A 21,647-nucleotide genomic window follows, 5' to 3' on the forward strand; every position below is an offset into this window, starting at 1 on the left:
AACGTAGTCTTCCTTCAACTTCCTTGATTGCCTTATGTCTTGACAAGAGGCTCCCTTGCCACCACATGTAAAATACCCACCCACTCTGGCCTCTCTCCAGAGCACCCCCTTTATGCTTCCTCTTCCTTCCTTCCCTTTATTATATCTGACGTGCCGTAGCTCTTACGTTCTTACCTCTCCCTGCCTTTTCCTGGTATCCCATCTCTGTCCTTTGCTGTATTCTTACTGCCTTGAACAGGGCCTGACATATACCAGGCCCTCAGTAAGCATCGAGGAAGGAACTGGGGTGGGCGGCGCGGGGAGGCAAGCTCTTAAGCACACACCTTTGGTGACCAGGACACTTGTGTGTCATCACAGAGGCTGGTGACACGGACAGGAATTGCATCTTTTTGTTTTTCCGTGTATGGGTGTTTTGCCTGCGTGCGTGTCTGTGCACTGTGTGCATGACGAGCCTGCAGAGGCCAGAAGAGGGTGTTGGATCCTCCAGAACTGGAGTTACACGTGGTTGTGAGCTGCCGTGTGGGGTCCTAGGGACTGAACCCAGGTCCTATAGAAGAGCAGCCCGTGCTCCTAACCATGCAGCCGTCTCCTCAGCGCCAGGAATTGCATCTTTAGGTCATGCTTTATTCAAAGATCTGGAGATCTGAGGAGATAGCAGTCTAACGCCTTCAAAGGGAACCGGGAGATGGTCAGAAGGGGGGACTATGTACTGCTAAACCTGGTTCCCTGAGACCTGAGTTCAATCTGAGAACCCAGGAGAATCAGCAGCCAGGGTAAAGAGAGAGCCAGGGTGGGGGTGGGGCTGCCTTCCAGGCCTTTGTTCAACCAGCGAAGAGCGAAGAGCAAGGGAAAGAAAAGTACTCTCTTACTTCAGAGTGCCTTCCACTCGGACAGCAAGCCACATTCCTGAGATGCATGAGGTCTGTGCCTCTCTTGTCCCCACGCCCTGTGCTCCTTTGCTCATTCTAGAGCGGTTTTGGCTCAGACTTGTTGAAACCCAGAGTCTAGCTAGTGGCTGCCGGAGTTAACCTTGTGCTCTGACAAAGCCATCCGGGCCGGGAGCAGGAGATGGTTAACTCAGAAGCAGCACACCATTGATAGCGTGTATGTGTTTATGGCGATTTGAATGTGGGTGGCTCCAAATTTGTATGCCTAGTTGCCAGTTGAGAAACTGGGGCCGATGAAGAGGTGTATCCTTGTTGGAGTAGGTGTGTCCTTGCCGGAGGAAGTGTGTTGCTGGGGTGGGCTGTGAGGTTTCAAAGGTTTATGCCAGTGTCTTACTCTGTGCCTGCTGCCTGCAGATCAGGACTTAAGCTCTCGGCTACTGTTCCAGTGCCATGCCTATCTGCTGGCCACAGTGACGACCATGGAATGACCCTCTGACACTGTAAACGAGCCCCAATTAAGTGCGCTCTTTTCTGAGAGCGGCCTTGATCATGGTGTCTCTTTATAGCACTAGAGCAGTAACAGCCACTAGTAACACGCATGTGAAAATTCCTCTATTGTCCCCGTCCTTTATGACTTGGAGGGACTGATTAATCTCTACAGCCTAAAGTTTGCCGAGTCAGACTAGACATGGTTGTTGAAGTCTTCACACCTACTTCTAAACTGCCGCCTATCTTTCCATCGCTGTGATGAGACACCCCGGGTAGGACAACTTACAGAAGGAAGCCTTTATTTAGGCCTATGGTTCCAAAGCAGCGTCTCATCGAGGGTTTGTGTTGCTGTGATAAAACTCCGTGATTTGGGGAGTAAAGTTTGTTCACGGTCCGTCATCGAAGGAACTCAGGACAGGCTCTTGCAGGCAGGAGCTGATGCAGAGACCATGGCGGAGTGCTGCTGCACCACTCCTATGGCTCGTTTAATCTGCCTTCTAGAGAGCACCTGGGACCGCCTGCCTAAGGTGGTGCTGCCTAAAAATGTGCTGGCTCCTCCCACATCAATCAGCGTTCAGGAAAATGTACTACAGGCCTGTCTGGTGGGGGCATCCTCTCAACTGAGGTTCCCAGCTCCTAAGTGATTACAGCTCATGTCAAGCTGGCATAAAGCCAGCCAGCCTAGCTAGGGTCCACAATGGCAGAGACAGCGTGTGGTGTCACGTGACTGACGTAGCTGCTGCTGCTGCTGGAAGCCGAGAGCTGAGACCTCAACCTTCCAAACTGCAAACAGGAAGCTGAGAGAGCAAACTCAAAGCGAAGTTAGTCTTTACTCCTTCTAATAAGGCACACCTCTCAAACCTCCCAAATGGTGCCATCAATGGGGGATCAAGTATCAAACACCCAGGACTGTGGGGGACAGCTTTTCACACCGTCACAAATGAAAGCCAGCCCACACATCCTCTTCCAGCAATGGAGTTCCTATGTTCTCTCCAATCCCGCTTTCTCGGCTCTCCTTGTTCATGTCAAGGCTAAAAACAGAGACCAGTCTGACTTTATCTATTTAACTGACAGGTCTGTCTATGCTCGTTCAGAATTTAAGGATTTTTTTCCTCTTCTGATGGCATGCATTTTCTCTGTGGATGTTTGTACTGTGCCTGTCTCTGAAAGAGCATACCCCTAAACGGGGACGTGTCTCTCGCTCCAATCATGGGATGGGGTGCCCCCAGGAATCACGAGTAGCCGGTCTTGATGTAACAGCAAGAGGTAGCGTTTATTAACGAGATCCCGGACCGACACGTATCTCACACAGGAGACAGAGGAATCGGCCCCGAGCCTCTTCAGGCAGGGGTTTATATAGGAGAAGCCAGGGGGTTTTGCGTGGTTATCAGCAAGGGAAATGGGTACAAGGTCTCATCTGCAAGCAGTACATGCGGGCTGGGGTGTTCTCAATATAGGAGAACGTCTTATCTTTATCTGTAGAGCAGGGAGTCATCCGTCCGGATGGCCCCCTTCCTGGAACAATCCCTTGACCTTGTTTTTAGGCTTGGCCGGGCACATCTCAGGCCAGCTCTGTCCTGCCCCCTTATCTGCTGTTCTTTTGCAGTTTTTATGAAGTTTTTATTTTAACTCTTCAGCTCCAAATGGTCCGGCAAGCCCTATAGTCTCCCTCAGGTAGTCCGGACCTTGTTTATGACTAACTTTTTGAAATTTAACTCTTCATCTCTTGTTAATAGATCTCCCAATAAAGAATTGCAGGCTCTCTGAATGGAGAAATGGGACCCTGAGGCTCCTCCCTTTTTTTTTTTTTTTCTCGGAGCTGGGGACAGAACCCAGGGCCTTGCGCTTGCTAGGCAAGTGCTCTACCACTGAGCTAAATCCCCAACCCCGAGGCTCCTCCTTAACAGGACGTGGTGGACCGTGTACTAGCACGGTCTCTGGAGATTCTTCTTCAAAGCCAGAGAGGCTGACATCATGCCTTTTACATTTTGTTGGCTTCTTTGTCTCTCAGATAGGGTGCCGATATTCTGACTGGGTGCTTTAAAATATTAGTGAAGCTAAAAAACCAAAATGCTGCACGGGAAGGGGAGGGATTAGGGTTGTGAGAGACAGAAAGAAGTCGTACCTAACAGTCAAGAGCATAGACCAGCCCGTGTGGCTGTTTCCTGTTTTCCTTCCCCTTGGTTCTTGGTGTCTCCAACCACAGAAGTTCTATAACAGAAACTGGAAATTGATTCTACTGGTCTCATGATTTGGCTGTTAGAGTTCAAATCCTGCTCCCTTCTCTACAGGTCCCCACTTGTGTTCCTCTTGGTATCTCGTAGTCCCCATCTTGAAAATGAAGAGAAAGGCATTTTCTGTGGCAACGAAAGAGTTAGTTTATACAGCCCACATAGACAGAGGAGGAGGAGGAAGAAGAAAAAAACACTCCAGTGACGATCAGCCAATCAACTGACCAGCCATAGGCCTGAGACCCACGTGGTAAAAGGAGAAAACGTCTCTCACAAGTAGCCCTGTGACCTCTACAAATATACCACGGCGCTCGTGTGCGCGCGCGCACACACACACACACACACACACACACACACACACACACACACACATACACACACACACAGGATGACTATAATGTAAAAGATTCTAAAACCAAGCAATACTTCGTGTCAAAGGGAGGAAGTCTAGCAGGAAGACGAAGGCTATACAACAGGTTGGCACAGTAATTTTGTTGTTGTTTTCAAGACAGGGTCTCTTATATAGCCCTGGCTCTCCTGACACTATCTATGTAGACCAGGCTAGCTCCATCTGCCTCTGCCTCCCAAGTGCTGGGATTAAAGAAGTGAGCTACCACCATGCTGCTTGGTACAGTGATTCTTATACCTCACAGAGTAGAATTCAGACCAAAACCTGTCAGAAGCGACAAAGAGGGACACCACTTACTAATAATGGGAACAATTCATCAAGAAGATGTAACAATTGTAAAGGCCCAGAGAAGTCACTGTAGGTCCTGATACAAAAGTAGCGAGAGACTTCAATACCCCAGTCTTATATTAAGATAAGTCTTCCAAACATAATCTCACCAAGAAAACGTGACTGATAAACTGTGCCACATGACAGCAAGATTTAACACGTATCTACAGAATAACGCATCCAGGAGATAGGCAGAACGCAGTGTCCTCAGCAGCACGAGGAAGTTTCTCTATGATTGATCGCCCCACAGCACGCCTTAAGGAACGCAACATTTTCAAAGACTTCTTCCCATCAGGTCACAGTGGAGTCCTGATCAGAAAACACAAGCAGGGGAAACCTCCAAAACTACTAATGTGAGCGAGGAGTGTAGGACTCAGTTTTGAATGAACGGTGGGTCACTGAGGAATTCAAGGAGGAAATTACCAAAAGCCTGCAGGCAAATGAAAGCGTGAGAGGAGCCTCCTGGGACCTCTGTAACACACACCAGGCGGTCCTGGGAAGGAGGGTTGTAGGCTTCACATTTGAAACAGAGCAGCACACAACAAACGCACAAATAAAACATCGGACATTCAAGCATGGTGGCACATTCCTTTAGCAACAGCACTCAGAAGGCAAATTTCTGTAAGTTCAAGCCCATCATAGTCTGTAGCCTGGGGTATAGGGTTCCAGGCCAGCGGGAGTTGCCTAAGGCCAGCCTGGTCTACAGAGCAAGTTCCTCTCACTGGAGAGCCAGAGAAACCTTGACTCAGAAAAAAGACAAACCAAAAATCCAACACAGACACAGACACACACACACACACACACACACACACACCAAATGAACGCCCAAAAAACAAACCAACAACAGAAAGGCAAGATCACAGATAAATGTCATAAGGAGGCACCTTAGGGCTTGACAGAAACAAGACACTGACTCAACCCTTGCAGATGGCAGGAGAGAAAGATCAGGATGGAAATGAACGAACCAGAGCATGGAAGAACAACATCAACCTACAGGATTAATCAAACAAAACTGGCTCTTGGAAACACTAAGACTGACAAACCCAGCCTGGCAGTGCTGGCACACGCCTTTAATCCTAGTGCTCAGGAGGTAGAGGTGGATGGATCTCTGTGAGTTCAAGGCCAGCCTGGTCCACAGAGCTAGTTCCAGGACAACCGGTGTTACACAGAGAAACCCTGGCTCAAATCACATAAATAAATAAATAAACAAATAAATAAATATTAATTACAAACTCTTATCAAAAGAAGAGATAAATCTAATGATATTAGAGATAAAAAGGGAGCTGTCTCCCCACCCCCAAGAAATCTGGACGCACATGAGGGAATCTTCCAAAAATGTATATTCCCCAAATCTGTAAACCCTAGAATAAATGGATAAATCTTGAAATTCATATGACTTATCAAAATTAAACCCAGAAGTTATAAATCACTAATGCAATGAGTAGTGGAATTGAAGCAGTAACTAAAAAATCTCTCTTAAAAAGAGCTCAGATCCAGATGGATTTGCTGCTGCTGAGTCCTCCCAACCTCCCCCGTGTGTGTGTGTGTGTGTGTGTGTTATATGTGTGACCATTCGGAAGCCAGAGGTGTTTGTTAGATGTCCTGCTTATCACTCGCCACTTTATTCCCTTGAGACAGGGTCTATCATGGAACTGGAAGTTAAGCTGGACCTATGCCAGCAAGCCCTGGCACTTCTCTTGTCTCTGTACCCCACCACCTCCAGCTGGGGTTACAGCACACATGCAACTGTGCCTACATGTATGTCTATGTACCGTGTCTGGGACTGGTGTTCACAGAGGCCAAAAGAGGGCATTGGATGCTCGGGAACTGGCGTTAACAGATGGTTGTGAGCTGCTGTGTGGGTGCTGGGAATCGTATCTAGCTCCTCTGGGAAAGTAGGCAGTGTTCTTAACCACTGAGCCATCTCTCTAGTCCCCATGCTTGACTGTTTATGTGGAATCCAGGAGGTTTCGACTGTAGTTTTGCTTTTGCAACCAGCACTCCTACGAGCCACCTCACTAGCCCTTTACCAAGCTTATAAGGAAGAATTGAATACTATTGGCTCGGTCCATTAACTAGTATGGGAAGGAACTCTACCAAACTCATTCTACAATGCCAAGTTTTACCTTGATACTAAAATCCAATAATGATAGAATAAAAAGAAAAAGGGGAAAAAAACCAATTTCCTTGGTGAGCACAGTTGCGAAAATTCTCAACAAAATGTTTGAAAGCACAACTCAAGGACATATTAAGAAATCCAGGTATGGAGCTGTGCAGATGTACTCCCAACACGTGTGGGAGAGGAGGCAAGAGAATCATCCGCTTCCTCTAGAAGCAAGTCTGAGGCCAGCCTGGGCTCCATGAGACCCTCTCTCAAGGGCACAACAAATACAGAACAGAAGAAGGCAGTGTGAAGAAACTTGTAGCAGGGAACAAGGGCCGGGGTCACTTAGCCCCTGAAATGCTTGTGTTGGAAGCAGGGGGTCCTGAGTGGTGTTGTCCTCTGAGCAGAAAGACAGGGGAAGGCGTGGAGAAGTGGGAAAGGAGAAGAGCCACTCTCTAGGAGGTTGGCTGTCACCAGCAATAAACGAAGGCTCCGGGACAGTTGGCAGCTGCTTCAGACCTTTCTCCCTTCCCAGGTACAAACCTACCATTTTTTAGGAATCTCCCTGGAAACCCCATGGGAGGGGAAAGCATGGACATCCGTTGTGTGATCCCCGTGGTCCCTGGCTTCACCTTCATTGGGTTATATTCCCATCTAAGCCACCTGCAACTTCACTCATCAGAGAGAGAGGAAACCGAGAATGATTCTTACCCACCTTTGAGGCATAAGTCAAGAGGCAGATAAATGTCGCATGTGGCTGCCATAGCTCACTGTGGCTTTCCTTCAAGGACCGTGTAAGAGGCCTGAGCAGGCCTCACTCCCTTGATAAGCACACACCCACGCGTGGGCTCTTCCTTCCGAGCTCTCTGGTTTTCCGAAACTCCCTTGCTTGAGGCTTTTTTTGATGCCTTTGATAAAACCTCCGGTAACAACTGATTAGGCCTGAAATCCTTTTCTGTGTCAAGGCCAGAATTCCGGGTTTGGCCTTAGTCAAGGTCCCTAAAAGATGAGGGGCTGGATCTGGACCTGGAGAAGTGGCTCGAGCAGTAAAATCATCTGCTGCTCTTCCAGAAGCGTTGCGTTTCCAGAGCCCAGGCCAGGGAGCTGGAAACCACGTTCAGGAGATCCAGCACCCGTTCTGTCCTTTTGGGTACCTGTGAAACCTCACACCCTATCACACACACACACACACACACACACACACACACACACACACACACACACAGGGAACTCCTCATGCTCCTGAGAATGGCAGCATGAAAGCTGTGAAGCTCTGTCCTCACTGCTGTGCCCCAGAAACTGGATCAAACTACCAGGCATGGTAGCACGATCTGGGGAGTCAGAATCAACAGGATCTCTGGGACTTGATAGTCAGACAGTCTACCCTGATTGGTGAGCCCCAGGTCATTGAAAGATCCTATCCCCATCTCAAAGTAGGTAGACAGTGTTCCAGAGGATGACATCTGAGACACTCTTCTGGCCAACACACACACACATGCACACATGAGCACAACTATACACACATGTACATATGCCTAGGGGAAAAAATGGAAAAGATCATATACCATGGCCAAGTTGTTTTTCATACCAGAGACAAGGTTTTGTCAATAAATGCAACCTGAGGGCCAGCTAGATGGCTCAGCAGGTGAAGAGGCTTGCGGCACAAGACTGACAACTGGAGTTCCATCTCCAGGACTTACACAGTGAGCAGAGAGAGCAGAGAACCAACCCTCGAAAGTTGCCCTCTGACCTCTACAATGCACGGTGGCATGCGCCCTCACCCCTCTCATACATTCCCATATATGCCTACAACAAAGCATACATGGATGAAGATAGAATGGTCTTATGACCAGCAAAGATTCAAAAGTTTTTTTAAAAGTGGACTTGCCTGTATGCCACGGGCCTTTAAAGAATTTACTTTGTATTATTTGATGTGTGTATGAGAATTTCACCTGTAATTATATGCGCACTATGACTTTGAGTCCCAGAGAGGCAGAAAGGTGGCACCAGGTCCCTAGATTTAACAGACTATAGCTACAGACAGTTGTAAGCCACCTTGTGAGTGTGCACCAGGAATCAAGCGAGGGCCCTCTGCGTGAGCCATGCTCTTAACCAGAGCCATCTCCCCAGTGCCCCAGAGCTTCCTACAGTAAACATCAATCTCTATTGTTCTGTTTGCTGTCCACTCGGCCTAGGTGTCCATCAACTGATGGTTAGGGAGGACAATAGAATCGTGCTCGATTGTAAAGAAAAAAAAAAACTGAAAACTGCAAGAACATGGAAGGATCTGGAAATGATTGTATTGAGGAAAGCGGTCCAGACTCACACAGATACCACGTCCTTCCTGATACATGACTCTCCACTTTTAACGCCTTCATATGTGTGAGGGCGAGAGTGGCAGAAGTCACTAGACTAGAAAGGACCCGAGTTAGGGGAGGAGAAGATTGTGAGGTGGGCAGAAGGAGAAAAGGCTCTGGGGATGGGCAGGTCCAGTGAGCAGCAGAGGGATAGGGGAAGAGAAGGCTTGGGGAAGAAGATGAACGGAAGCAAATTATGTTTCAAAATGCCCCAGTGAAGCCCGGTACGTTATACACAAACAACAGCAGACAGAAAGCTTTTTATATGCTTTGAAGAGGCAGAGGAATCAAAACTAAAACAGTGCAAAGAGAGAGTTAGCTAGCCCACGGTTGGTTTTCTCAGTGCATCTGGCTTCGGACTAGCACCATTCCACCCTTCTGTGCTGACCGGAAATGCCACGATGACATTGCTCAGCAGGGTCTAGTCTCACTGCCCTGTGGGGACAACAGTGCTAAATGCTCTCCTGCTCCACCTTTCCTGACGGCACATCTCCACATGCCTGTGTGCTTCGTGTCCTTAGAGTAAACGGCTGGAGGAAGTGAAGCGAGAAGAGAGAGAGCTGCTGGAGGCACAGTCCATCCCCCTGAGAAACTACCTGATGACCTACGTGATGCCTACCCTCATGCAGGGCCTCAATGAGTGCTGCAAGGTGAGACCCGAAGACCCCGTGGATTTTCTGGTAAGACTTCTTTTTTTTTTTTTTTTTTCCTTCTGCAGCAAAGCGTTTATTACATCTTGAAGAGGAGAGAGCGTAAGACTTCTTTTAAACAATTTTTGTTTTAAAAAAAAGTTTTATTTAGTTTGCATATACGGTTATTTTGCCTTCACGTGTGTGCAGTGCAAAAGCAGAGGCGGCGACTCCTGGTACTGGAGTTACAGTTTGTGAGCACAGGTGTTGGGGTGAGAATCAAACCCAGGTCCTCAGTGAGAGAAACAACTGCAGGGATGGGGTAGTCCCCAGACCCTCACAGGCCAGCTAGCTTGATGCACACATTAGCCAACAACAGAGGGCCTGTCTTAGGCAAGGTGTGGAAGTTAAGACCTGACACCTGAGCTTGTCTTCTGATTGCTACACACACACACACACACACACACACACACACACACACACACACACACACACACACACCCAGTGGGTGGACACACACACATCACACACACACATCACACACACACATCACACACTCACATACACACACACACACACACACCACAGTGGGTGGACACACACACACACACACACACACCAGTGGGTGGACACATACACACACACATCACACACACACATACATCACACACTCACACACACACACACACACACCCCAGTGGGTGGACACACACACATCACACACACACACATACACAGACACACACACATCACACACTCACACACACACACACACACCCAGTGGGTGGACACACACACATCACACACACACACCCCAGTGGGTGGACACACACACACCCAGTCACACACACACACACACACACACATCACACACCACACACACACACACACACACCCCAGTGGGTGGACACACACACATCACACACACACACACACACACACACACACACACACACACACACCCCAGTGGGTGGACACATCCACACACACTCACCCCAGAGAGTGCATACACACACACACACACACACATCCCACACACACACATCACATACACACATCACACACACATCACACACTCACACATATCACACACTCACACATACACACACACACCCCAGTGGGTGGACACACACACACACACACACACACCCCAGTGGGTGGACACATACACACACACACACACACTCACACATGCACACACACACCCACACCCCAGTGGGTGGACACACACACACACACACACACATACACACACACACACACACACACACTCACACACACACACACACACACACACACACACTCACACACACACACACACACACCCACACACACACACACCCCCCACCCCCCACATACAGACACACACACACACACACACACCACACACACACACATCACACACACACACACCACACACACACACACCCCAGTGGGTGGACACATACACACACCAGTGGGTGGACACACACACACACTCACCCCAGTGGGTGCGTGCACACACACACACACACAACACCAGTGGGTGGACACACACACACACAACCAGTGGGTGGACACACACACACACAACACACACACACACACACACACACACACACACACACACACACACACACACACACACACGCAGGCACCCACACACACACCCCAGGAGGTGGGCACTCCATGCTTGCTCACATGAAAAGATACATTGTTTCCTTTCTATTCTAGGCCGAGTATCTCTTCAAGAACAATCCCGAAATGCAGTAAAGACTCATCAGTGTGGGAGCTTCAGAGGGAGAGCTCAAGTTAAACTTGTAATTTGAAAAACTGCTTTTAAAAATGCCTTCCTAGGGGTTTTTTGGGGGGGAGTTGGGTGGAGGGAGTAGTGAGGGGGAATCCTAGTGAAGTGGAATCATTAGAAAACCACATTGCAACTAATAACTACTATCCCATTGAAATGATATTTGAAAAGTAAACAGATAAGGCACACCTGCATAGCTTAGGGACCAGTAATATTACTCTTATGTCAGTCACAATTCTGCACATTAACACGTTTGTAGGAACTTAAGTTATAACACAGAGTTATATGCTCCAACAGTGTCCAAAATGAAAGAAATTAGAACCACCCATGCTTGTTGAAACCCACGACATCAGCTGTGATCGGCTCCTGCAAGGTTGCTCTTGAGGATAGGGCCAGTATTCTAGCCACTAAGGGAACTGAAGAGCTTGTGATGGGAAACATGTGGGTCGAGGTAAATCCTGCTACCCCCACCCCACCCCTATCACTACAAAGTGCTGAATATGCACCACTAATTAATTTCTCAGTACAGTCATGTTGTGATTTTCCTCCATTAAAAATAAAAGTCTGGTAAAAATCTCTAGCATTATCCTGAAGAAACTGGTTTCTTTTATTGGTTAAGCAGGTTAGTTTTAATGTGTTGTGTGTGTGTATATGTGTGTGTGTGTGTGAGAGAGAGAGAGAGAGGGAGAGAGAGAGAGAGAGAGAGAGAGAGAGAGAGAGAGAGAGAGATCGAGATCGTCTTAAATATTTAAATAACGTGGTGCCTGGCAGTACTTCTGCATGCCTTTGATCCCCACCCCCACCCCCCACTCTGGAGCCAGAGGCAGGCAGATCTCTGTGAGTGCAGTAGCAAAGGTAGGTCCCACCCAAGAGTCTTTGCTAAAACCCTAATGGTAGCGTAGCTCTTCTAGCAAGCACAAAACCCAGAGTTCAGTCCCCACTGATGGCATCTAAGGGTGCAGGACCAGGTTCATTTTTCTCCCGATTGTTAATGAAAGGTCGGGAAAGAAGTGAGTGGATATCTACCGGGAGCTACCATAGGATTATCAGGGACACTGTGGGAACTTCTTGGGGTTCTTAGTCTCATTGATAAAAGAATTTAAGAAGAGGAGCAAATGGAAGCCTGAAGATAAGAGTTTAAAAAGAAGATCTCTAGGGCAGGCAAACTGTAAATCTCCCAGCTGCCAGGAGAAGAGGGGGAAAAGCCATGACATTTGAGATAAGCTAGCATGGAGGTCAGCCGACGGAAGACACATGATGGGGAAGCAGCTTTAGAGAGAGTAAGGAAGGCCTAAGTCCCGGGACTTTAGGAAGCTTCTTCCTGGGCTGGAGAGATGACTCAGCGATTAAGAGCACTGACCTCTCTTCCAGAGGCCCTGAGTTCAATTCTACATGGTGGCTCACAACCATCTGTAGTGGGGATCTGATGCCCCTCTTCTGATGTGTCTGAAGGCAGTGACAGTGTACCCACATACATGAGATAAATTTTTTAAAAAGGCTTCTTCCTTAGGCTATGAGAAGGACAGGGAATAGTTGGGCCTTGGAATGACTACTCAGAATAGAATGGTGAGCATATCACACCAAACCTCTTAAGATGAATCCATCATATGAGGGATGGTTCCTCCTTCCAGGACCTCCATCTGCCCAACTACATTAACTCTTAAGCATTGAGACAAGGCCCAGAGGTATATTCCGATCTATCACAGTGGTGGTGTTCCGTGCCTGTAAAGCCAACGCTCAGGGGCTGGGGGCAGAAGGATCAGAAACTAAGGGCTAGCCAGCTTCATGGGATCCTGTCTTATAAAACAAACAAAACCCCAAAAAACAAAACCCCACCAAAATCCCAATGGCTACTGCCAATTTTATTAAATTATCGCCTATTAAATCATGGTCTAGAATCTCCTGCTCTACACATTTGTTCATTTGGCATCAGAAGCACAGGTCTGGGCAACAGAGATGCAGAGAGTCATCATCAAGGGAGGGGGATCCACAGCCACACTTCTGGGTCAGGCTTTGTACCGAGCTCCAACGCATTTAAGTCCTCGCAACGATGTTTCGTAGGCAGTTCTCCCACGAAGCTGTGGGACAACTGGCAAGGAACAGCCCACGGTCCCAGGCATCCCCCGCGCTTGGGCTGCACCGCACGTGGCGCCTGCTTGGGCCGCGCCCCCTTCTCATCGCTGCCACGGCTGCGTCACTCTCATTCGCCAGGACGGCGTCGCCAAGCGAATGAACTACTGCCTGTCGCTCGGAGCCTCTCGTACCAATCCCACGCACTACCACGAACGCATGAGATCACCGGAGAAAGAGCGCTGACTCGCTTCAAGAACTACATTTCCCGTCGGGCCTTGTGGCGCCGTGCAGCGAGTGCGCAGGCGTGCGCTCGGTGTGCGTGACGGCGTCAGCGATTCTAGAACGTTGCTGTGGTAGCGCTCGGGCGCCATGTTAGGACGAAGGGGAAGGAGGAGAAGCGCTTAAAGCGGCGGGGCGTGGGTGCAGGACTGGGTTGGCCCTGGGGCTGAGGCAGGCCGCCGTCCCTCCCGCCTCGGTGGATCATGCCCAGGACGGCAGCGGTCGCGGGGGGGAAGTGACTGGGCGGTGCCGGCGCCGGAGACGATGCCGTTGTAAGTGATTGGCGTGCTGAGTGAGGCGCACGCCGGCCGGGCCCCGGGGGTGGCGGAGGGGGAGGGGAGGCGCACGGGCGCCCAGGGCCGCGGCTTCCGGCTCCTCGGGCGCGGGTCCCCGCAAGATCTCAAAGCGGAACGGTGCCCTGCGCGGACTGGCGGGCCGCGTCTCCCGGGTTCCTTCCTGTCCCGTTTTCACCATGGCGCCGTCCAGCCCCCTAGTTCCCTACTTCCGCTTTCCTCCTCGAAGCGGGTGAGCAACCGGGCCGCGCTGGCGGGCCGGGGGCTGCTCCGGAACGCCGGGCTGCGGGCGGCGCCTTCTCTGCTTTGTTGTGACTAGGCAACCTGGCTTCGGAGCACTACCTGATCCCTCCAGCTCTCGGGTCACTTATGTTGTGATTCCGAGTGTACGCTTTGAGCTAATTCACTTAGGCCTTTTAATGTCACTAGGTCTACTTTACACACTTTGGTGTGATTCTTTTTACTTAATTTCTCCTCTCCTTTCCCTCCTAAGGAAGCTATTTGGAAACCCATTGTTGCGATTCAAGAGTAGATGAGGGCTTTGTATTCCGTTTAACATATCTTGGTGTAAAGGCTTAGGTTTGTGCGACTGCTTTTCTACCACAACGAGAGAGGCAGATAATTTTGGACATAGCCTCACTATGAAAGCTCGGGATCGTACTTAATAATTTAAAAATGGATTTCATGCGCTAGCTTGCTAGCTTCACTCGACCCTGGTGTTTAGTCCAGACGCATGTCAGCTGTATTTCTGTAGTGATAACATTTGTTGGGCTTAATTAAGCAGAGTGTACAGATGTAAAATTCATAAAGTTACCGTTGACTCATTAAGATAAAGGGGCACGAGAATAGGATCTATAAATATGTTTGGTTTTTTTTCAGTGGGATTCAAATAGATGTGAATAAGTGGGGTGTTGTCACATAATAACCTTGTATTAGCTCATCCAGACTGTTCTTCTGATACATCAGTGCCAAAACACACACACACGCCCTAAAAGGAAGACTTCAGATTAGAAATGATGTTAACTTGTGTCTGGGAGTGAAGGTAGGAAGGAGAGGACAGGTTTCTGTTGCAAATTTTACTTCAGTAGACTTCTGAAAGTGGAACAGTCCAAAGAACCTACATGAGCTTGTCTACATGTCCAGTTCTGTGCTTTAAGTTTCAGTCTGCTGTTTACTTTAGACGGGAAATAAATGGAGCCAAGACAGACTGATGTGCACATGACCCCTTTTTTGTGTGTTGAACTCTACAGCCAGTTTCCTACAAGCTGTTCTGTCTTAATCCAGGGAAACCAAAAACTGCCTGGTTCAGGAGGACAGGCCTTCTTCCTCATTAATTGTTTTTTTGAGGGCTCTGTAACTGAGCTCACCTCTCCGTGACTTGTTTTTCTGTGTTCCAGCATCCCTTGCCATGATTGTTACCTTTGATCTTTTGAGTTCAGATTTCTTGGATATTTTGTGTTTGATATCCAGTGTGGTTTTTGGTGTGCCTGTTAAATTTGGACATGTAAGTTGGGGGTTGAAGCATAGACAGCCTCAGGTGAATGGTCAGAATGGATTGAATCATTGCAAAACATTCTCGCTGGAATAGGTTTTGTATAATATTACATACATAATTTGTTTTTGATTGCTGTAGTGGTGAAACTTAGAAAAGTTATGGAGGAAGGAAAAGCTTTTTAAAAATATTTGAAATTTCTGCATTCTCCATTAAGACAGTTGATATCTAACTCTGGTAATTTCAGGGGGGCATCCCATGTCTTCGTGGGTGTGTAAATAGTACCTCTGACTTGCTTAGTGGAGGTCAACAGCTTTACCCTAGGAACTTTTCACAATGGCAAGCATACAGATGTCTCCAGACTTTTCCAGATGTACCCCGAGGGGCATAGTTGGTTGGTTTAAGAACCACTGCATTAATGCAAAGTATATATCATTATGGACATTCTATGCTGTATGCCATATGCTAGTGACCATATTATTCTTTGTACCAGTGCCAGTGACTTAGCATCCATGCTGCACTCTCAGAGTATTGTTGAAGCTGTTGGAAGAACTATTTGGTGAGACTTAGAAGACTGGAGTTCTTGTGGGTGTATAAGGACTTTTACCAGTAAGAATGGGGCGATGAGGGACTTGCCTAGAGTCAGGTAGAGCTGGGTCCTGCTGGAGATACAATGTGGCTTTGGCTTAGTATGGTCTGCTGGTGCAGTTGGGAAGGTACTGGGCATTACTGAGATCCTTTTAACAGGGTTAAGAGCTTCTGTTGGTTTTGCTCTTGACATTGGTACTGATGGTATAAAGGCAGTGGTGAGGAATGCATTAGGAATCCCAGGGTGCGGGTCCTTGAAGTGCCCCGATAGTAATGCATACCTATAATCTCAGCTCTAGAAGTGGAGGGAGAGGCTTTTAGATTTGAGTACAGCTTAAGCTACTTCATAAAGGGTCCTGCCTCAAAGACAGGAGACAGTAGTTTATTATTAGCAAACATTGTAGATTCTTTTAATAAATAAAATAATGGGTTTTGTGGTGTTTCATGCGTGTGTATGAGTACTACTCATAGGCACTCCATCTCTTGTCCCTTCCTCTATCCTGCCAAGAAGTCTGCCTCCCTCTTTCCCCTCCCTTCCCCTCCCTCCTCCTCTTCTCTTTTCCATGCACCAACCGAAAATAAGTAGGAATTTGAACTCAGATCTTTATGATTGTGTGTTAAGCACTTGACTGAGATATCGTCTCAGCACCAAAATTGGAGGTTAATGTTGTAGGTGACTTGCTGCTCTGCATGCTGGTTCTGGTTTCTGGAGTGCTGTTCTCTATTAAGCATATTTATGAGCATGCTTGATTGCTTTTCCCTGAACACCTTCATCTTTTTTACTTAAGGCAAGAATATCTTTCTGGCTTAATAACATAACTTAAAATTTTTGGTTCAACAAAACATTTCATATTTGGTAAGTCAACTTAATGCTATCAGTACACTTAGATTTTACCTTCATTTGCCTCTAGGCAAGTTTTAGAAATCTACTTTTCATGAAAACAAGACCATTTGTATGCTTAGCTAGTTCTCATTTCTTTGTGTCTTTAATTCTGTATGTACACTGTGTACAACCACTTTTAACAGATTGTACAGTATCAACTCATAATGTAGAAAGTAGTGGCAGAGACTGTTACTTTCTGTCCTTGTTAGTTTTTTGTTTATTTGACACAAGCTGAAGTTATCAGGGAAAAATAACCTCAGTTGAGAAAATGAATCATATTGCCTGTAGGCAAGTCTGTAGGGAAGTCTGAAGGGTATTTTCTAATGAGTGATATGGGAGGGCCCAGCCCACTGGGGTGGTGCCATATCTGGGCAGATGGTCCGAGTTGTATAAGAAATCAGACAAGCCAGTAAGCCTCTGTTCCGTCCATGGCCTCTGCTTTAATTCCTGACTTCAGGCTCCTGCTTGAGTTCCTACCCTGATTTCATCATGGACCCTAAAGTGTAAGCTGAAGTAAACCCTTTTTTCTTCCAAGTTACTTTTTGTCAGTGTTTTATAATATCCAATACTAAGGCACTTTTCCTTAAAATTGGTTAAGTTTGATGTCCTTGGTAGTTTTTTTTTTTTTTTTTTTTATTACTGTCTACTTGTGTGTCTATGGGTGGAGGGGGTTGACTGTTGTGTGTGTGTGTGAGTAGTGAGTGTATGCCACCAAGGGCATATGAAGGTCAGAGAAGAACCAGTGAGTTCTTTTACCTGTGTGTCCTGTGAATTGAACATAGGTTATCAGGTCTTGGTGACAGGTACCTTTACATATTGAACTATCTTGCCAGTCTGATGCTTGTTAATTTTGAAGGTTCTGATTTGTAGCTTGATATGTAAGTGAGCTCTGGATTCCATGTGGGATTCTCATCCTAGTATTATATTCCATATTGTGCTGGGAACCATGTTTGATTTCCTAGTTTGTGTTTTTGTTTTTTGTTTTTTTTTAAAGATTTATTTATTTTACTTATATGAGTACGCTGTAGCTGTCTTCAGACACACCAGAAGAGGGCATCAGATCCCATTACAGATGGTTGTGAGCCACCATGTGGTTGCTGGGAATTGAACTCAGGACCTCTGGAAGAGCAGAGTGCTCTTAACTGCTGAGCCATCTCTCCAGCCAGATTTCCTAGATGTTTGCAGGGGAGGTTGGTTGATTGGTTAGGGGCTTGTTATGCATTGCAGGCTGGTTACAAACTGGCATTTCTCCCTTGCTGAGATTACAGGGGTGTGCCAGCATCCCAAACTTGTCCATGTATGTCTAAAATTAGCTTTGGGGCAGGTGAGTGAGATGGCTCAGCAGATGAAGTGCAACCAAGTTCAGTCCCTGGGATCCAAGTAAAGGTGGAAGGAGCTCATCAGTCCATAGGGTTTTGTGTTCACCATGTGTGAGCTGTGCCATGCTATCTCAGATCACCTACACATAAAATAATGATAACCAATAAGAAAGGTTCAAGTGATTCCCCACCCCCACCCCACCCCTCAGGCTGTCCTGGAACTCAAATCTGTAGACCAGACTGGTCCTGAACTCACAGAGATCTGCCTGCCTCTCAGCTAAAAACATGGTTTTAAAATGGCTAGGGATATGACTTAGTAGAGGAGTGTCCGCCCCCCCCCGTACTACAAAGGGGAAACATTCAAGTTTGTTTGGTATGTGGAGCATGTACTTACTATATTACTGTAATAGATGAGTGTAATAATATTACAGTGGAACCTGGGATCTCGATTATGTTTTTGTTTTAGGGAATGGTTTTGGTGGATCTAGGAGGCATTAGGGGAACAACAGATGACTATGATCAAAATACATTGTATGGAGTTCTCAAAGAATTTATTCACTATTGCTTTTCTTGGATGGTGTTCACTGTATAGTCCTGACTGTCCTGGGACTCACTGTGTTGGCTTCGAACTCTTAAGATCTGCCTGTCTTTGCTTCTGGAGTGCTGAGATTCAGAGCATGTGCTGCTACCATGCCCAGCACATGCTATTTTTAAAAAGGACAAGAGAAAGATCTTGTTACCCACGCTGGCCTAAGTACTTCTTGCTTCAAGTGATTCTCCTGAGCAGCTAGGAGTGCATTGATAGTACCTAGATTTTAAAAAGTAGCTAGCTTTAGTGACTACAGAGTATAGTAGCATTCGTGTGCAGGCTGAGATAGAGACAACTTTTGGCCCAGCATTCGAAGGTAGACTCTGTCAGGGTGGGAAGTCGTGGCACAAGCTGTATCAGCATTGAATACTGCAGTTAGCAAATAAGACGAGTATTGGTGTTCAGTTTCTTTTCTTTGTGTAGAGTATGGGGATCTGACCCTTATGATGATGTCACCTAGATTCAGGGTTAGTCTTCCCTAGTTAAATCTTGTTGGAAACATCCTTCTTGATGCAGAAGTGTGTTTCCATGGTAATCCCAAATCCATTCAAATTGTCAATGAAGGTTAACTATCACAGAGCCCAAAATTATATAGTGTTTTCATTTGTGGAAATTGAAAGATTTGGGGAAGAGAGGTTTTTTGATAACTTTTCAGAATTGTCTTTCAAATTTGGGTTCTTTCTAGATTGCATTCATAAGCCATTTTATAGTCTATGACCGTTTTTACAGTTTTATGGTTAAGAAATAGGTTCTACTTATTTTGATTATAATAAATATTTATGGTTTTTGACAGTAGTGTTTATGTAGCCCAGGCTGGCTTTAAACTCTGATCCTTTTTCCTAAGCCTCCCAATGCTGGGATTAGAGGCATGAGTCACCACATATAAATTGTACTGCTTGGAATTAATATTCAATATTGTCAATTGAATGTATCTTTGGTTTTTCTGATGCACTCCAGTGTCCATTAATTTTCAAGGTGTCCTTGTTAAGTTGATGCAGGTGTGTTCCCTTTACCCCCTTTGAGTTTGTAGTAGTGGGGCAGTTAGAACACCCTTAGGAGTAGAGAGTTGGCTCAGCAGTTAACAGCACTTGTTGCTCTTGAAAAGAGCCCATGTTTGGTTCCTAGCACCCATGTATCTGCTCGAAAACCATTTGGAACTCCAGTTGTGAGGTATTCAACATTCTTCTGACTCCCTAGGCACACACATACGCACAGACAAAACACACATACAATTAAATAAATGCAACACCCTTAAGACAGGGAAAGTGACCTAGTCTTTGACCAAGTAATGACATGTCTTTTCCTTCCACAGACAACCTAGAATTAACAGTTTGGTTTTGGGCTTCATCATACTTTGTTTATTTAACCCTTGGGTGAGACTTATTACATCATTTGTTTGATCGATGACCACTGCTGCTTACTAAATATTGGACGGATGACCCATCTTTTCATGAGTTTTTAGTATAAGCCAGGCATCTTGTCCTGTTTTTGCAGTCTCAGCACCCAGCAGGCTGAGGCAGGAGGGTTGATTATTTCAGGCCAACCTGACTTTAAAAAGGGAAAAGTAGCTGTGTTTAAATAACTAGTATGATTGACATAGAACAAGTGACTAGTTAATTAGTCATCTTTAGAATCTGAGGTTAGCTCCCTGTTGCTAAGTTACTGTTTAATAAAGCCAAGCTCCTTGTGAAAGTCTGGAACTTAGTGTGTGGCCTTGACTGGTCCCAAATTCTAGTTAATCTTTCTGTCTCAGCCTTGTGAGTTCCTAGATTATGGGAATAAACCAGTATACCTGAGAGAATTAATGCTTAAAATGTTTGTGCGTGTAAAGAGTATGTGCATGTAAGTGTGACCGTGGAGGCCGGAAGAGAACATCAGATCCCCCTAGCTGGAGTTCGAGGTGGTAATGAGTATGGCAATTACTGGGAATATGGGTGTTACTGGGAACTGAACTCTGATGGTCCTCTGTAAGAGCAGCAAGTGCTCTTAAGCACTGAGCCATCTCTTTATCCCCCAGAATTAATAGTAAATACTTGTTATGGTACCTTTAAGATGGTCCTTGTTCCTTTTCTGCCCAGATTTCTTTTTACTGCTTAAATGCTGTTTGAATATATAGGAATTGTTTTGGTAAGTGAGGTATTGTAATTTATTTGCTTGCTTTCAGAGAGTAGGCAGCAAGTTAACTTTCCATTTTAACGTAGAATGATGGCGTGTTTTTGATTGGGCAGTTGCTACAAAAAGTTTTAGAGAGTGAGTGGATCTGTTGTAGGGAAAGCCACAACCAAGTCCAGATCTCCAGCACTTGGAGTCAGGGATTCATCAGTAGTCTGAGCTTTGTGTGAATTGTATGGCAGTGCATTTAAGAGTAAGTACTTAGTAAAGCACCGCTGCAGACATGTCCTTGCGGGTTGTTATTTGCACCCTCCTCACACTTTTCCCTTCTGCATGGTCATTCTCTGTTGTTGTGCTCAGTTCTTTTTCTTGGGGTGTTGAGACCAGCTTTCACTGTAGCTCTGGCTGGTTGGGAAGTCACATCTTTTTGTGTGTGTGTGTGTGTGTGTGTGTGTGTGTGTGTGTGTGTGTGTGTGTGTGTATATGTGTGTGTGTGTGTGTGTGTGTGTGTGTGTGTGTGTGTGTGTATGTGTGTGTGTGTGTGTGTGTGTGTGTGTGTGTGTGTGTGTGTGTGTGTGTTTTGGGGAGGGCGGTACGGGGGTTGTTTGTTGGTTGTGCCACATTGTGTATATGGAAGTTCAAGACAGACAGCTGTGGAAGTTCTTTCTTTTCCATCATGTGGGTTCTTGAGAGTGAACTCATTTTTTTCAGGCTTGGCAGCAGGTATCTTTACTTACTGAGCCATCTTGTCAACCCAATTACAAGTTTTAAAATTAGATTAATATATGTGTTTGCAGTCA

At 46.5% G+C, this 21,647-nt stretch overlaps 2 protein-coding genes across 5 annotated transcripts in view; both read left to right on the top strand.

The window, feature by feature from the left end:
- Ak7 (adenylate kinase 7) overlaps positions 1 to 11,802 on the top strand; it is a 68,168-nt gene extending 56,366 nt beyond the window's left edge. The window contains exons 17-18 of the mRNA XM_032908386.1: positions 9,326 to 9,484; positions 11,147 to 11,802. Of these exons, the coding sequence (XP_032764277.1) occupies positions 9,326 to 9,484; positions 11,147 to 11,185 (198 nt within the window). The 3' untranslated portion in view covers positions 11,186 to 11,802. The remainder of the gene's footprint in view (positions 1 to 9,325; positions 9,485 to 11,146) is intronic.
- A 1,824-nt stretch (positions 11,803 to 13,626) lies between these two features.
- The window catches only part of Papola (poly(A) polymerase alpha), a 52,533-nt gene continuing 44,512 nt past the window's right edge, over positions 13,627 to 21,647 (top strand). For 3 of the 4 annotated variants that reach the window (XM_032908384.1, XM_032908383.1, XM_032908385.1), the window contains exon 1: positions 13,627 to 13,843. In XM_032908384.1, coding sequence (XP_032764275.1) covers positions 13,836 to 13,843 — 8 coding nt within the window. In that variant the 5' untranslated portion in view covers positions 13,627 to 13,835. The remainder of the gene's footprint in view (positions 13,844 to 21,647) is intronic. The other variant, XM_032908382.1, reaches the window with a different exon arrangement.

This window comes from Rattus rattus, chromosome 7 (assembly GCF_011064425.1).
Source record: "Rattus rattus isolate New Zealand chromosome 7, Rrattus_CSIRO_v1, whole genome shotgun sequence".
Taxonomy (NCBI): Eukaryota; Metazoa; Chordata; class Mammalia; order Rodentia; family Muridae; genus Rattus; species Rattus rattus.